General features: G+C 43.1%; 1 protein-coding gene across 2 annotated transcripts; it reads left to right on the plus strand.

Annotated features, from left to right (window-relative positions):
* Nucleotides 1–623: 623 nt before the first annotated feature.
* Nucleotides 624–14735, plus strand: ildr1a (immunoglobulin-like domain containing receptor 1a). Of its 2 annotated transcripts, XM_088914120.1 has the most exons (8): nucleotides 624–917; nucleotides 5488–5658; nucleotides 6031–6180; nucleotides 6796–6915; nucleotides 9384–9530; nucleotides 10307–10432; nucleotides 11165–12012; nucleotides 13451–14735. In XM_088914120.1, the coding sequence occupies exons 1-8, from the start codon at nucleotides 851–853 to the stop codon at nucleotides 13487–13489; spliced, it is 1668 nt and encodes a 555-aa protein (XP_088770246.1). In that variant the 5' UTR covers nucleotides 624–850; the 3' UTR covers nucleotides 13490–14735. The 2 variants fall into 2 exon arrangements, with proteins under 2 accessions (XP_088770246.1, XP_088770247.1); XM_088914121.1 differs by lacking the exon at nucleotides 9384–9530 and having other exon boundaries at nucleotides 657–917.
* Nucleotides 14736–16493: the final 1758 nt, after the last annotated feature.

Below are 16493 nucleotides of genomic sequence, written 5' to 3' on the forward strand. Positions count from 1 at the left end.
GCATAAATTACAGCATTGGTGTGAAATAGTATAGTATAACAGAAGGGGGTGGTATTTCTGATACATTATTGTATAAACATCATGTGGAGCAGTGATTAGGGTTCTACACTTGTAGCTAGAAGGCTGTAGGTTCTAATCCCAATTGAATACTTCTGTTGTGCTCCTTTCCAAGGTATCTCACTTTAATTGTTGCAAAAAAAATTAGATATCCCAAATGGGTGTAAATTTACGACGCTTCAGATAACTGTCAGCCAGACAGCAGGTAGTTCAAGATACGTCTGCATGCGTAGGCTGCAAAAGGACAGGTAAAGGTTTATTCCGTGCTGAAAGGAAAAGAAGAGTGTCTTTACACCTGAAGAAGGCTCCACAGCCGAAACGTTGTATCTCTTTTCTTTTCAGGACGGAATAAACCTTTACCTGTTCCTTTAGTCACTGGGCTAACTGGATCAAAGTAACGTTTTAAAAGGTAGAGTAGTCAGACTGCTTAACTTCAGGAGATGAAAAGCCGTACAATTACAAAGAACAAAACCAAGGTTGCGTGAATGCTGAAGCCTAAAGCGAAACCTGCAGGGAGGGTCATGTGATGCACCTGTTTCTGGGTGGGGTCAGTGATGCGTTGCTGTCTCCGTGCGGCGGGGGGAGGGGTCGCTCTGACTGGGCTGTCCTGGGAAAAAGCTCAGAGACGACTTTCTCATGAAAAAAAAAAAGGCCGGTCCACAAAGGGGAGATTTTATTCAGTCTATGTGCTGGAAACCAGAATAACAACATTACAACAAGTGAATTACATTAACGGAGATTTCACGGACATGTGAACATTACAAAAGTAGGGTCGGATTAGCAGAACTTCCTTATGGCATTTATCAACACAATGAGGACACCGATACTGACCGCGTTTCTGCTTGGGCTGCTCTCAACAGGTAAAAACCGTTTCATCCGCCGGGTTTGAGCTGATGTGAATACAGGTGAATACTATATCACGAAACCGTGATCCATTTTCTGACGTCGTATGTGCCGGGGCGAGTAATTCCAGTAAAGCTGTGAATAAACGTCCCGAGTTGCGGGCTAGCGCCTGCGCACTTGCCCGTCGACAGGTGAAACTATGACCTCAACAAGCGGAGCTCCAGCAGGCCGAAACCCCGGCGGGGTGGGGGCAGGGCGCATCGCGGCTCACCTGTCCGAAATCCCTTACCCGCAGTGCAATGAAATATGAAATAAAGACGCATGCAATCGTGTGCTTAAAAAGGCACAGAGGTGTAAATTACTTTTGAGTTCTTCACAACCGCAATCACCCTTTTACTCTGTAGCATTATATCAGCCATGGAGAGCCAGGTAAACACCACGGAGCTTCAGCGAGTAGAAGAGAAACTTTGCATTTCTCTCTCGTTCACTCGGTAAAACAAGCAAGCCAACGACATCCATTTGCAAGTCCCGATAGTCCCGAGTTTTCCTTGATTTTCTAAGCCTGTTCATTAATGTTCTGCTCTTAGGAAAAGAAGGACAGTTTCGTATAAATCGATTTTTAAAAGTTTTTTATGCATGTATGGCATGGTTCTGTTTATACACCATCCAGCCGTTGATCATGGTTAATGCATCTGTTTTTTAGAAGCTTTTCAGAAAAGTATTTAGGGGAGATGGAATTTACCGATGTGGAATGAAATTATACATTTTACAACTTGTTTTTAGAGTACAAGTTATGGCTACCTAGCTACATTCAGTTTTTCAAACAATGTTACTAAAGGAACATTAAAAACACTAAATATTGCTACAGTACTACTACTGCTACAATAGGAGTAGATAATTTTGTCTGCCTTGCCGTTTCAGTAATAGTCTTCAGCTATGAATGTAAATATGCCCAAAATGACCAAACACGCTGAGTAATTTTCCTTTATCATTACACTCGAGATGTAACGTGGTCAGGCTACAAGGTGTCAGGACAGTTCGTCTCTTCGTGCTGTTCAGTGTTTGACATCTCAGTCTCGCAAATCTCATTTTGTGCTGCTTGTGAATTGTGATTGAATTAAGGTGCTTTTCCTTTATCGTCACTCTTTCCCATAGTATCCCAGTGAGGTACATTAACTGGGGTACATTGCATGGAGTTTTTTTTCCAAAAGTACACTGTGATATTTAAACAGATAACTGATGTTCACATTTTTTTTATGAAGCCGGAAAGTAAAATCACAAGGTGTGTCCTATGACGGCAAACAACTTTGAAGGCTGTAATTTCAAATTCGTTTGGTGCTTTATTTCATGTGGGATAAAAACGCGTTTTTTTATCATATTGTCTTACACGCTTGTCTCTTTTTTGTATCCCGTACTTAAAGTTAAAGTAATTAACATTTACTGAGACACAAAGCGTGATGGGCAGCGTTAGGACACAATGTGGAGTTTGTTCTTTGTGTTTCCGATAAATGCTTTCTAACTTTCCGTTTCCGATAAACTCGCTGAGGTCGTTAACTCCCAATCGAGCTGCTAGCTTTGGTTAATAACTATCTCTTCATTTTCCATCAAGCTTATTACTTATAATAATAACTGGCCAACCGCAGTTTCAAATAACGCATTTCAAGTATCGGGTGAATTTACGAGGTTAACTTGGAAAGTCCAACAATTCTTGATCTGAATACAAGAAAAAATGCAAATCCAAACAAGACAGCAGCCATATCACCCTTCAATTCACAACTAGCAGCCCACTGAAGCTCAGCAGGTGTGAGCCTAGTCAGTACCTGGGTGGGAGACCTCCTGGGAAAGCTCAGGTTGCTGCTGGAAGAGGTGTTAGTGAGGCCAGCAGGGAGCACTCACCCTGCAGTCTGTGTGGGTCCTACTGCCCCAGTATAGTGATAGAGACACTATACTGTAGAAAGCTGCTGTCCGGATGAGATGTAAAACCGAGGTCCTGACTTCCCATGGTCATTTAAAATCCCGGGACGTTTCTCGAGAAGAGTAGGGGTGTTACCCTTGTGTCCTGGCCAAATTTCCCCCTGGCCTTCACCAATCATGGCCTCCTAATAATCCCTGTCTATGAATTGGCTTCAACTATTTGTTCAAGATACGGTGCTTAATAAAAACTTTAGTCCCTTTAGTTTTGCCAGACTCAACTATTTTCCAAGAATCGTCTGGTGTTGTTTCCCAACTTGGACACGTTTTAAGCCAAGGCTCAGTATACAGTATATGTATATAGGCCTATATAGTGTATAAATAAAGAGCTTTGTTTTTTTTACAGCAAGGTATTCCCATTCAGGATAGCAGATGGCTGTTTCCTAGAGTCATAAAGAGACCTGCTTTTCTGAAATGGGATTCTATGGTCAGGAGGTTAGGTGACCATTGAGGTTTTTCATCTGTGTACAAAATGAAACTAGTCTACAGAGTAAATATGATCTTAGGTTTGTTTTTGTGTTGTGCGATTACCTGAATTTCAAGTTCACCCAGTCCTCAGCTCTGGGGAAGTGGGGCTGAGGTTAAGCAGGTTCTTCAAGTCGATGGCTTTGAAAAAACAGATGGTTTGCAAAGGGAAATGTCTCAAGATGGAGTATTCCCCTGACCAAGATACACATGAAACCTGACGTTTTACTTTATGGTCAGGTATTGTCAATCCAGGACAGGAAGTGTGATTGTTATAATCCTACAAATATTTAGACACAAAAGCTTTATCTGGAAATATCATGTTCCCTAAAGAGTAGATGGTGACTTATCTAAAATAGGGCGGACACTGCACACTGACACAGCAGTAGAACGTGGTGTTAAAGCCTGTTCTGGCACACTTCAGAAATCACACACAGTCTACAGCAGCTCGAACTGCCCTGCGACGATACCTTAGTAACCAGTTTGAGTGTGGTATACCTGCAGATGACATTAAATCTCGCATTCCCTTTTCTCACCTTGGTTATGCTGTGAAAATAAATTGACAATTTCACAAATGTAGTCTAAGAAATATATATCTGTAACTTTGCACAGGTTCTGAACAGAATGACTTACAAGTAATGAAAATCTGTACCCATTTTTTCTTTTTCGCGAGCCAGTCTGGACTGCTCTTTCTTGAAAACAATGAGAGGGTGTGTCATTTTTGAATAACTAGTAGTCTGCATGGTATTCATCAGTGATTTGTCTCCCATTAAGCCCTCATTGCTTATTGCTTGGGGCGGTGCGGTGGCTCTGTGGCTAAGGATTTGCGCCTGTGGCTGGAAGGTTGCTGGTTCGTATCCCGTGGCCGGCAGAGGAATCCTACTCTGTTGGGCCCCTGAGCAAGGCCCTTCACCCCAACTGCTCCAGGGGCGCCATATAAATGGCTGACCCTGCACTCTGACCCCAAGCTTCTCTCCCTGTCTGTGTGTCTCATGGAGAGCAAGCTGGGGTCTGCGAAAAGACACATTCCTAATGCAAGAAATTGTATATTGGCCAATAAAGTGATCATATCTTATCTTATCTAAATAGTACATAATTTGTCATTTTAGGTTAGTTCACAAAACTATAAGTACAAACGCAATCATCACAGCAGGGAAATAGGATGTGTAATATCTCCCTCCCAAAATAATTTTCTTGCACTTCCCATATTTCTGTGAAGAATGAAGACGTACTAAAATTCCAGTTACTTTATCTCAAATAGTTATCTTTTTAAGACTTCTGATTTTATTTTTACGTAGGAGTAAGGAAGGCTGTGAAAGCACAGGACAGTGCAAAGTGTAGTGTCGTGAACTCAGTCACCAGTTATTGAGACAAGAATGAGTAATAACTCATATGATCAGCTATTTAATTGTGTCCGCTGGAATCCGTTCCATTAGGTCATGTGCACCATTCCAGAAGTCCATTCTTAGCAGTAGAAGCCTGTAAGGGATGTCTCATGTATTCATTAATTTTCAGAGGCTTCAAGCAGATCAAATGCATGTCAACCATAAACACAGCTTTTCTCAAAGTATCATACTTTACACATTTTCAGTGATACTTGAACATTAAACAAAATAACAATAATATTTCTGTCTAACACAGTGTACAGAATTATTCTTCAGCACATTTGCAATACCAAACATAACGCTTTTTTACACGTATTTCAGTTTGTAGTCCACGGACAATCTTGGCATTCTGTTGTATTTTTTGGAACTTGTGAAAATTTGCTCAGCTGCCCAGAACGTCCACTCTGACATATACTTCAATTCAGGTCAGTTCTTCATTTCACAGAATCTCCTGTGATGTGCATTGATGGATAATTGCATTGCGATTCTCTGTAGTGTGAAGGCAGGGGAGTACCTGCAGAGACTATGGGGAGATTTTGTGATTTTTTTTTTATTTGTGATTTTGAGATTTTTATGTGATTCTTGTGATTTTTGTGAGCTCGCAGAAAAGACATTTCATTGCCAGCAACTACTGCTGCACGCCGTATTGTTGTGCATTTGATAAATAAACTTTGATTTGATTTCATTTGAGATGTCGCACCTCAGACAGGAAGTTGTGGGCATTGATTCCTGTCACCATCAGTGCTTTGTGATTTGTGGTTTTCAGGGGTCTCTTCTCTGCAAGTGACGGTCCCAGAGACATCTCGCTCCATCACCTTGTTCGCCTCAATCACTCTGCGGTGCGACTATTCGACATCGGCTAATCCACAGGACGTTGTGGTCACCTGGCGCTACAAGTCCTTCTGCAAAGACCCCATCCTTGACTACTACTCCACGTGTAAGTGGGCGACAGGCTTATACAGATGTGCACTTTCCTTTTTCACGCACACGTTCAGGACATTCGCGATAAAATGGCTTAATTCAGTTTGTCCTTCTTCTGAAGCACCATTTCCACAATAATAGTAGAGCATTCCCAATAAACCATCTGTTGTGGGGAAAAATTATTTCATGAAATCAGAGGAAAAACATTCTGGGTTTTGGCTACTCCATCTGTAGCTTTTAATTTCAATGAAGAGGACTGTCTTATAGTCATTTGTTTCTCCTTAGACAGTTCCATTACTTTGGCTTGAATTCCAAGCTGCCTTGATTTTGTATTTGAGTTCCGAAAAGCAAGCATGAATGCGTGATTAACATGTTTTTTTTACTCCAGCATACCAAGCTGCCCTGTCCCTGGGCCAAGACCCTTCAAATGATTGCCAGGACAGTCAACGAACAGTTCGGATAGTGGTCCAAAAGAAAGGCACTAATGAGGCGATCCTCGGATCAGAATACACACAGCGTAAAATCACTGTCCAAAACAGTAAGAGCTTCTCCGTTACCCAACTGCCTTTGTTCTTCCATGAGGTGAACAGCAGACGGTTCCACTGAACCAAGTAAAACATGTTTCACTTTTCTGAAACTGCACTGAATGTCTGAAAAACACAGCAGTGATTCTCCCTAGCGTTTCACAACAGAATCTGCAAACTGTGCTGTCTTACACTAGCTAGATTCTGCTATCACAAGAGCCTATAACTGAACGCAGTTCACTCCTCCACATCCTGAGTTCTATTTTGTAGGGATCTTATGCTAACCTGAAATGTCACAAGCATGTGTAAACAGTCAGCAGAGCCGTCGATCACAGGAACCGCTGGTAGCAAACATTTGACCTGAAAAGATCGCACCTCTAGATCAGTTTAATGACCGCTAAGAATAATTTATCTAGTTGTCCAATGAGTGTTGCAAAAATAGCTTTTTGTTGTCTAAACCAGGAAAAAAAGATGCTGCGTTCACAAGCTTTCCAGCTGAAAGTCGTAAAGAGCAGCATGTGTCAGAAATGTACCAAGGTGCTCCTGGGACCAGCTGGTGACGCGGGGGCGACACCAAGAGGAACGGGGCACCTATGCGGTCGGTGTGACGCCCTGCTCGTCTCTTGCAGAGGCAGACCTCGTGATCAGCGAAGTGATGTGGTGGGACAACGGTGTCTACATCTGTACCGTCGACGCCCCAGGAGACACGACGGGCGACCCCGACAAGGATGTGAAACTCATCGTCTATGGTAAGTCCGGCAGCGGGAGGAGAGCTTTCTGGGGTCGGGGAAAAAAAGATTTTTGTACGTAACATGAGGTTTCATGCAAGCAGTCACTCAAGCCATCTAGCCCACGTGGAGCTAATAACCAACTGACCCTAGATCCCATTTAGTCTGTGTTTTGAAAGACGCCTTCAACGCGGGCTTCACCAGCAAGGCTGGGTAACGTATACCATACCCACACTACCCTGCTTTGTACGGTTTTGCCTCCTGTTTTCAGTTTTATGTATATTCATGCCCTTAGGTTAAATTTGTGTCTTTTTAGTCATGTTACAGTGTTTTTGAAGAATCACATACGGTTGTCTTTGCCAGCCTTACCTTTGAGGATTTTGAATCCTTGAGTCGTTGTTCTCTGAGAATAATTTCTTCTAGCCCTTTAAAGACGGACATTACTTTGAGACCAGGAATGTGTCGTGTCACTCTCCTCTTGACTGATATAAATGCAGTAATATCTTCTGTATAACACGGTGACCAGAAGTGTGCTCAGTATACTGAATGAGGTCTCACAGGTGCATTATGCAGCTTTAATATTGAGTGATTTAAAATTTCTGCTTTTCACAGTTCATCCAGTGTTGTTCAGATTTGAAAAGTTAATTTTTTTAATTTGAATATAGTTTTGTTTCATAAACAGTATCTTCAGACTCAGTATTTCCCAACTGATATATGTATAGTTTTGTATTTTAGCTCTTTGCAGATAGCGCTTTATCCTTGTTCACATCAGTTGTCTGGCAGGTGTTTGCCCAATCTTTGATTGTACCTTCTACAGTGTTCATTAATCCTCCCATGTTGGTGTTATCTGTGAACAGGACTAGACAACCTGACCAGAATCTAGCTCATTGACAGACATTAGGAAGGGCAGTTATTCTGATTACAGTTTCTGAGTCTGAGCATTCATCCTCCCTCTGCGCTCCGTTCTCTATCCATTAACCAGTTCTCAATCCAAATATTTGTGTTTCCTTGAATGCTTGTCTTCTGCAATGCAGAATTAATCATTTATGGGTTTATCAAGAGCTTCTGAAAATCAAAAATGTACCCTGTCCTATGCTTGTGTTGTATGCTTGTACTCTATTATGCCTGCTTCTTGTTTAAAAACTTTGAACAAGTTCAGCTGAGCAAGACTTTTTTTAAATCCACAGAATCCTATTACCAAATAGGTAATAGGTTTAAGATCGAATCTAATGATCATTTCTCTAACTGTGCTTGCAATATAAATACGATTTATTGGTCTATAATTATTTGAGCTACTTTTCTCACCCTTTTTATGGTTGGATGCTACAGTATACATTTTCTGTCAATGGTTATTACCCCAATCTTGAGCAATAGTTATGTTGGAAGATGACTTTTTATTGGCCTGTATTTAGTATCTCATCTCGTTTTCTCCAATTGGTAGAAAAAAAACAAATCTCTAGCAGCTAATGGTAATCTTAAGTTACCTGGAAACTTCTGTTATCTGGAAAAAACTATTCCCTCTTGCAGTATGCCTTTCTAGATCACCTGTTGCATGTACTTGATGTACTTCATTGTACTCTCTTTCTTTAGCTGAATCCTGTCTCTTTTTAAGAATCTTAAACAGTGCTCTTTCTCTTTACTCATTACTTGCTTTATTAAACCATTTAGACCACTGCTTCACTGCTTTCCAGACTTCGACTTGCTCACTCTTGGGATAAACCTGTTTTGTGGTTCAAGCAGAATAGTTTTATAATGTTGCCATCAGGTTTCTGGTCATTCCATATATATTGGGATCTATCTGACGTCTTGTGTCTCATAAACCGGTTGATTTCTTCGTAGCCTGCTTTCTTGAAATGGTAACCTTTTGTTTCTGACTCTGTAGAGTTTCCGAATCTACTTCAAACCACACCACGTTACAATTCTGTTTTGGTTATCTGAAAACATCCATGTGGACATGTTTTCTGACAACCTAAGGGAGGAAGCAAACATCAGACCTCATCATTTTCCTGAATCCATAAGAGAAAGATATGATCTTCATTTACACAAACACCTCTATTTCATTATATAAGACTGCAGTGTAAAGTATAACAGAGGCATCCTCCTGTCATTATGCCCTTTAAAGGTTTTCCCCCATAGTCTGACCCCGAGACATTCTGAGCTCCTTGACATATCTACAGTAGGTTCAGTTCCTGTCGTCCGTGCCCTTGTCCATATGTAGTGCTACAGTTCAGCCACCACCTCTTCCATCTTTCCCGTCAGTCTAGAGTGTTGCGTCTCCACTGCTGTTGTTTCACAGTCAGTTCTGAAGACGTTCCTCGAGTTGAGTTTGTCAAACCCACTGAGGGTCTTTAAGGCTGGAATCGGGTCTGCTCAAAACTAAAATGATCTGCCCGTCGGGGCAGGACTTTCCTGCTGGTTGCACAGTGACCCGAGCCGGACGCCGTGCTCTGCAGCAGCTCTCAGGGGTGCGTTGCGGTCTTGTCCGACAGGCTGGCTGGTCGTGCTGTTCATCATCATCGGCTTCCTGCTGCTGCTGCTGCTCCTCTGCGTCTGCTGGTGCCAGTGCTGCCCCCATCGCTGCTGCTGCTACGTGCGCTGCCCCTGCTGCCCCACCAAGTGCTGCTGTCCGGAGAAAGGTACGAGCGCGGGGCCGCGCAGGCTGGCTTCCATATGCGGCCGCTGAAATGCTTTAAGGACCAGTCATGGCCCTCATGGATAAGGTCATCTGCACTGGGCCACTGAAATGCTTTTGCAACCAGTCGTGGCTAAACGTCTAAGGCCATTTGTACTGTACTACACTGCGCTATGATACGGTTACACCCTTGCTTGCAGACCAGGCATGTGCATGTTGTACCATGATCTGCCTGTTCGTCCTCTCTCTGGTGTGGGATGAGAGCCGGAGCGAGGTTTTAGACCAGAGCGGCTGTTGTGAGTGGGCTTGCCGATGTGTAGCCCCGATTGTGTGGCTGAAAATATTTCTCCTCGTACGTAAGTGGGGGCGAGCCTTTTCGGCGGTAGCCCCTCGTATTTGGAGCACACTGCCTGACCATATTTAAAACACACTTTCTGCTGTTGTTTTTAAATCTCCCCTCAAAACCTGTTTTTGATGTCCTTCAGTTATTAAACTAATTTCACATTTATACATCTTCTTGTATTTTGTTGTTTTTTCAGTGTAGTGTTCATGTTTTATATCTACTATTTATGCAACGTGGCTTGAGAGTGCTTTGGACTGAAAGGCGCTATATAGAAATTGAAAGTGTCAACTGATTTTATATGAGATATCTGCATTTTTTTGCATGGCAAGCCAATACTGCCACCTTGTGGTTCAGATCGGCCTGGAAGTGTGATGGACTCCTTGGCCAAACTTGGCCTCAGCTCTTCCCAGTGCCTCATGCTCTTGTGCTCCTTTCAGCGGTGATGCGCTACAGGATGGTGAAGGACGCCCAGAAAGCCATGTCTCAGTGGGGGTACGGGCAGCCTGTTTATGCGCCGCTTGGCTCCAACACGTCTTCGAACTTACAACCCCTGCTCTACACAGGTAGGAAACGAGAGCAGCCGTCTTCCCACACGTATCTGCTTTTTGCTCAGTTAAGTGCTAGCCTTTCAGCCAGAGAGCCCTGGACCAAGCGTTCACCTAATCAAAGTCAAGAAACCTACTTACTTTACTTGAGCTCTTCCTCCTCTGAAGCCCCGGTTCCCATGGTTAGCTAGTATGACAGTCTCTTGAGATGATGAAGCAGTGCAATCCAGTCCTTCTTTTTTTCTGCTTTAAGATTGTTTTTAAAGATCACTTTACTGGCCAGATACAATTTCTTGTATTAAGATTTTGTCTTTTCACATACCCCAACTTGCTCTCCATGAGACACACAGACAGGGAGAGAAGCTTGGGGTAAGAGCGCAGGGTCAGCCATTTATACAGCACCCCTGGAGCAGCTGGGGTGAAGGGCCTTGCTCAGGGGCCCAACAGAGTAGGATTCCTCTGCCGCCCGCGGGATACAAACCGGCAACCTTCCAGCCACAGGTGCAGATCCTGAGCCACAGAGCCACCGCACCTTAGCTATGAATCCTGCATTCTCCAAGTTCAGAATGGTATAGATTTTTTGTTTGCCTCAGTAATACCACTGGGGTGTTCTTCCCAGCTGCCAAAGACACGCTGGCTAGGTTTGATGGGCTAGCGATGTCGCCTGCACGCAGAGCCAGGTGGTCTGTCAAAGGAGATGCCTTTCGGCTGTCTGTAGGTAACAAAGACGTGGCGCTTTCTTGCTTTCAGATTACGGCCAAAAGCAGAACATTCCTCTGAACGCCATGCCTCCTCCTCTTCCTCAACCCCTCCATCCTGTGGGCGGTCCCAACCCCGTCCTGGATTACATCGAGAACCAGGTGAGGAGCATGGACAGAGGCACTCCCATAATGCCTCTGCAGCAGCAGCAGCAGCAGCAGCAGCAGCAGCAGCAGCAGCAGCAGCAGCAGCAGCAGCCACCCCCCCAGTTCATGCCCCAGCCCGTGGCCTACATGCAGGGCCCTCCCAGCATGCTCTCTTCCCTCAACGAACAGGGGGTATGGGAGCTGGACCGGCGGGTCATCCAGCTGCCCCCCCCCCTCGTGGGAAGGATGTCCAGCTCGGACTCCTCCCGGAGGACCCCCCTGGGGCCGGGCCCGAGGGGCCGCTACTTGGGAAGGTCCAGCGGCAGCTCGGCCGCCACGGGCCGCGGGCAGTTCCGCCCAGGAGCCTCGAGAAACCAGTCGCGCAGGCGGGACGACTCCCCTCCCCGGCGCGGGGCCTCGAGGAGCTACAGCGACGAGTCGGACCTCGATGAGCGGCGCAGGAGCCCCAGGCCCGGCGGGGGCAGCCGGCATCGTGGGAGCCGCCTGAGGACCCGCAGCCGGGACGACCTGATGGAGCAGCCGCGGCGGCGGCCCCCGCGCCGGGAGAGGAGCCACTCCCCTCCGGCCCGCCGCGGCTCCTGGAGCTCGGAGGACGGGGGCAGCAGGAGGGGCGCCTGCAGCCGGGGGAAGAGTGCGGGGCTCTGGCCGGAGAAGCCTCCCAGCTACACCTCCATCGAGTTTCAGCCCGGAAGGACCCGGAACGGCGGCCCGCCGAACAACGACCGCTTCTCCGTGAGTCTGCCGGCAGGCGCCTTCGCTCGTCCTCCGCCCGCTGACGGGACGGTTCGCTTCACTCCGAGCAGGAGTTTGGTTCAGGGACATTTGTTCCATCGTGTTTGGAAGTGAGATTAAACTGTGGCACTTGGAACCCGAGGAATATCCTGAAAGTGAAGCTTTTATTTCTAATAAGCGAAATATTAGATTGAAAGCACACCCAGCCCAAAGCATGTAATATATTCTGTTTGGAATAAGTAATGAGAGGAAATCAATGCATCACATAACTCATTTCAGATCAATCATTAAATAACTGGAACATAATATGGACCCAGTTTGATCCTATATTATATTTAATGGAAGCATCTTGTGTGGAACCAGATTTTTCTATAATGTTCAGAAACTTGACCAGCCTCACATTTTTGGTTAATAATGCCAGCGAAGGAACATAATTTTTTTCCCGTTGTACGTTTGGTGTGAGTGGTACCGCACCGTGTCAGCATCAAACACGCTCAAGCACTGCAGGAGAAATAAGGGCAAAAGTAGTTGCAGTTGTAGTGGTTATTATGCGTGAAGCAGGACTTAGTAAACCCCAATACCATAGTGCTCTGAATGTGAGATAGTGCCATTTTATGGATTATATGAATGGGCTAGACAATATAGTCATATTCATTAGAACAGACTTGCAAACACAGGCAGGTTTGTAGTTTTTGGAGTATTACGAGTGTGTTCATCTGCGGACAGAAGTGCGCGCTATGCTTTTGGGCTTTTGTCAGGTACAGTAAAAACCTTCTCCCTGACAGCCAACATTGTCTTTTCTACATCCTTCCGTTTCCATGCGCTATGAGTGTTTAGTCATCCTAAATACTTCTCTTTGTACAAAGGTTTGTATAAGTTTTTATCTTCTTGAAGACAGTTAATCCATCTTTTCAGATTTAGCTTCACAGGCCAAGTTTCAGATGTGTAACAGCTGGTGCATATCCATTCGTCTGAGGTGGAAGTTAGTTTCATGTAAAACATTTTTGGTTGGTTTACAGAGGCCCTCTTTCTTATTACCTCATCATAATCTGACACTTGAAACGCATTTTCATTAAAAAATGAATTTTCTTTATAATATGCCCAAACCCCAGTGATCTCAACAAAACATGCTGTATGTAGACTCAGTTTCTTATACTGATGGTATCATTTAAAAAACCAAACAGTGCTTCTTCTGCATCCCTGACTCAATGTAATTCGTTTTCCTTTGTTCTATTAAATTATTTTAATGCGTCAAATATGAGAATTAACACCATTCTCCTAATTTCCTTTTCGAATTAATTTCTTTATTATATAAAGAGTTTTACTAATGAATGATGAATCCTCACATAAATTGTGTATACAATACAACGTGTTGATTCGAAAACTCTGGAAAGGGCAGGAATGGAACAGGTGCTAACTGTTTTTTCTTTTTTTCCAGGAGAGGAGTTCTCGCAGTGGGAGAAGCGTAGTGATATGAAACAAGCCTGTATGACACATCGAAGTCTTTTAAATAGCAGCTTTATACTGTTTATTTTTATCAAACTTCTTTTTCAGCCAGTTTTTTTTTCATATTATATAGTTTAGTCCTTATTATCTGCCAGGTGTTGCTTTCTTGGCAGATAGATCTACCTGCCTCATTGTTTTATTACTGCGTCGAGTTCTGGAGGTTGGATTACCTTCCTGAATTGGACACGTAATGCAAATATTCTACTGAAGAGAATCGACAAAACCCACGGCTCCCCCTAGTGGACGCTAAGAGATTCACACCTGTCTTCGCTGGTTGCCGGCAGCTGTTCTTGAAGATGAGACACAGGTTTTTCCCTCTCTGCTGGCTACAGACTGAAGGATTTTACTTGATATAAACGTACTTTATATAAAAGGAGGTAACAACTAAAAAAAAAAGTTAAAGTGTTCATTCCCACAGCAAAAAAAATCATTTTTGAACAGTCATTGGGATTGGCTTTTGGATGCCCAAGCCTGACTTGGGTAAGTTTCTTATTAATGTAATAATAGTGGATCTTATCCTAACTCACTGAAGGTTTTGGGGAAAAAATGTGATAATTTCTAGGAGTTTTTTTTTAATATAGTCATTTTTAGAACTTTGTCTTATGTATTTTTTTACATTGTGTACTGTATGTGTTATGTGTACATACCTCCTGTAAGGACTTGCAGATCATCGTGTGGCACAGCACCGAACTACTGCTCTTAAATTCCTGGCGGATACATTGCCTGCTGTTGGGGAAATGTGCTGCTTTGAATGTCCTGTTTCTGATCCCCCCTACAGATAAGCTAGTAAGTCTCCGAAGTCCTTGTTTTATTGAAAAGGGCACGTGTATTGATCTATGATTATTCTACAGGAGGCCAAACAGAAATCAAGGGGGAAATCGAAACACGACATTAACACGACCGTTAAAAATGACTATATCTGTATATATTTCTGTGACTTATGTGTAAAATGTTTTTCACAAATCAGGATGATTGGTTTTTCTTTTAGTAAAGACCTTTCTGGGCTTTAGCCGATATAGCTGTTGTAAGTATATTGCAATTATTTCTTTATTAGGAAAGGAAAATGAAGTACTTTACATACAATGTGAACATTATAGTTTTGTAAACATGTTTTTGGTTACTTTTTGCTGGGCATAATGAATGCATTGAAAATTTTATCAGGCTCATGTTATCACAGTAGAGTTTTGTTAGAGCGTGCTTATAAAAAGTCTAATGCAGAACAGACTGCTCCTCTGAATTTTTTTCTCCTAAATAACACCATGCATTCTGCAAGAATTTCCATAGAGAATAAAGCATACTTGCATCTTAGTTCCAGGTCAGATAGTATCCCATGCTTTGTGCCTTTAAATTTAACTGCAGTGCTTTGTGGTTGCTAGTGACAGGGTGTGCATTCAGGATATTTCCAAATATTTCTCCTTAAACACCACTTGAACAAACAGGTATTATCTAAAAGGGACTCTATACTTTTTAATAACTGTAAAACATGATTAACGACCCTTGCCTTCTTTTAAGTTAATTAAATTATTTCAAACACAAGTGGAAAAACCTGTTTTAATGTCCTGAATGCAGGATAACGCTTCGATTTCTTTGCACCACAGAATGATGTGAACCAAGATGTCTGGAAGCTGTAACACAATAAAAAAAAACATTTGTTTTTAAACTGCATGCAATCCTGTCACCTGTTCCGTACAGAATATGTACAGTAGGGTGAGCCCAGTACCTGTTTAGTAACTACATCGAAATATAAGCGCCTTCTGTTGCCTGGTGGGTATGAATATTTCAACAGTCCCTGAAATAAATTTAAGCTGAGCTCTTCAGATATCAAAACCCTACTCACTGTTAGTCCTTCAAAGAAGATGTCCAAAGCGCTGGAAGTCTGGCTTGTGGGAAAGGGCACCAGAAAAGAAACAGAAATGGCTGAACTTTCTCTTGTTTAGTGTCGCTTGTATAGTGGGTAACATCTCCTGGACTAGCCCTTCACCTGCTTGGTTTTTAAGTCATTACTATAATTGGGACGTGTCACTCATGAGTCTGTGTTATCAGTGTATGTGGCCAACTGTACCAGCGGCTCCACTGGTGTCTTGGCTTGACTGAAAACTAACCTTTAACTCAAGAAGTGAACAGCCTGTTCAGTGGCTGCATATTAAGCCATATACAGTAAGCATGCTTTACACATAGAATGGGTTGGTGGATCATGCAGGGATGGGTCACATGCACGATATATTTAAAAAAACAGGTGTTTTTTTCTGTTCAGATTATGCAACATGTTCATTTACGTTACCCTAAACACCCACCCACTTTGTTTTAGTGATTCATTCTTTGATCTTTGATTTTGAGATTGGGTTTCTCCTTTTTTTTCCCCCATCACGTGGCAGCAGGAGAATAAAAGGTAATGGAGCCCCTACCAAGTCATGTGCGTTGATGAACCCAAAATAAATGTTACACAATTGGCCAAACTTAGTAATTCTCAGACTTACACCCATCAGTGCATATCAAGAATGGAATGGTGGAATTGTAAAAAATAAATCTTTTTTTCATTGATTATTCACGCCAGATAATCACATTTGCATATTAACGTGCATCCCAGCTTATAAAACTCCTAACTCCCCCCATCCTCACACATAAAATAAAATATCATGGAACTTCATGCATCTAGTATTCAAATCCCACGGTGAGTTGACTCATATGGCTTCAAAAGTGTAACTTCCTCTTTACAGAGGCAGAGCCACAGCTACTTTCAAAACCTTAGAAATTTCCTCTGGCAGAGGCATGCCTCGGCTCACTGGTCAGAAGGTAAGCAGCTGACATCTGGTATTCAAAAACAGCAGTATGAAGTAATCAAGACCTTTGTTAATTATCTCATTAAAAATGTCACTGTCGTAATTATTGTGGAGTGTTTGTTAGGTTTGCTCCATGCTTGTAGAAATATGCTTACAGTAATTACTTTATTTAATCACCTTTTGTATTCTGACAGC

This window comes from Atractosteus spatula, chromosome 4 (assembly GCF_055471065.1).
Source record: "Atractosteus spatula isolate fAtrSpa1 chromosome 4, fAtrSpa1.hap1, whole genome shotgun sequence".
Taxonomy (NCBI): Eukaryota; Metazoa; Chordata; class Actinopteri; order Semionotiformes; family Lepisosteidae; genus Atractosteus; species Atractosteus spatula.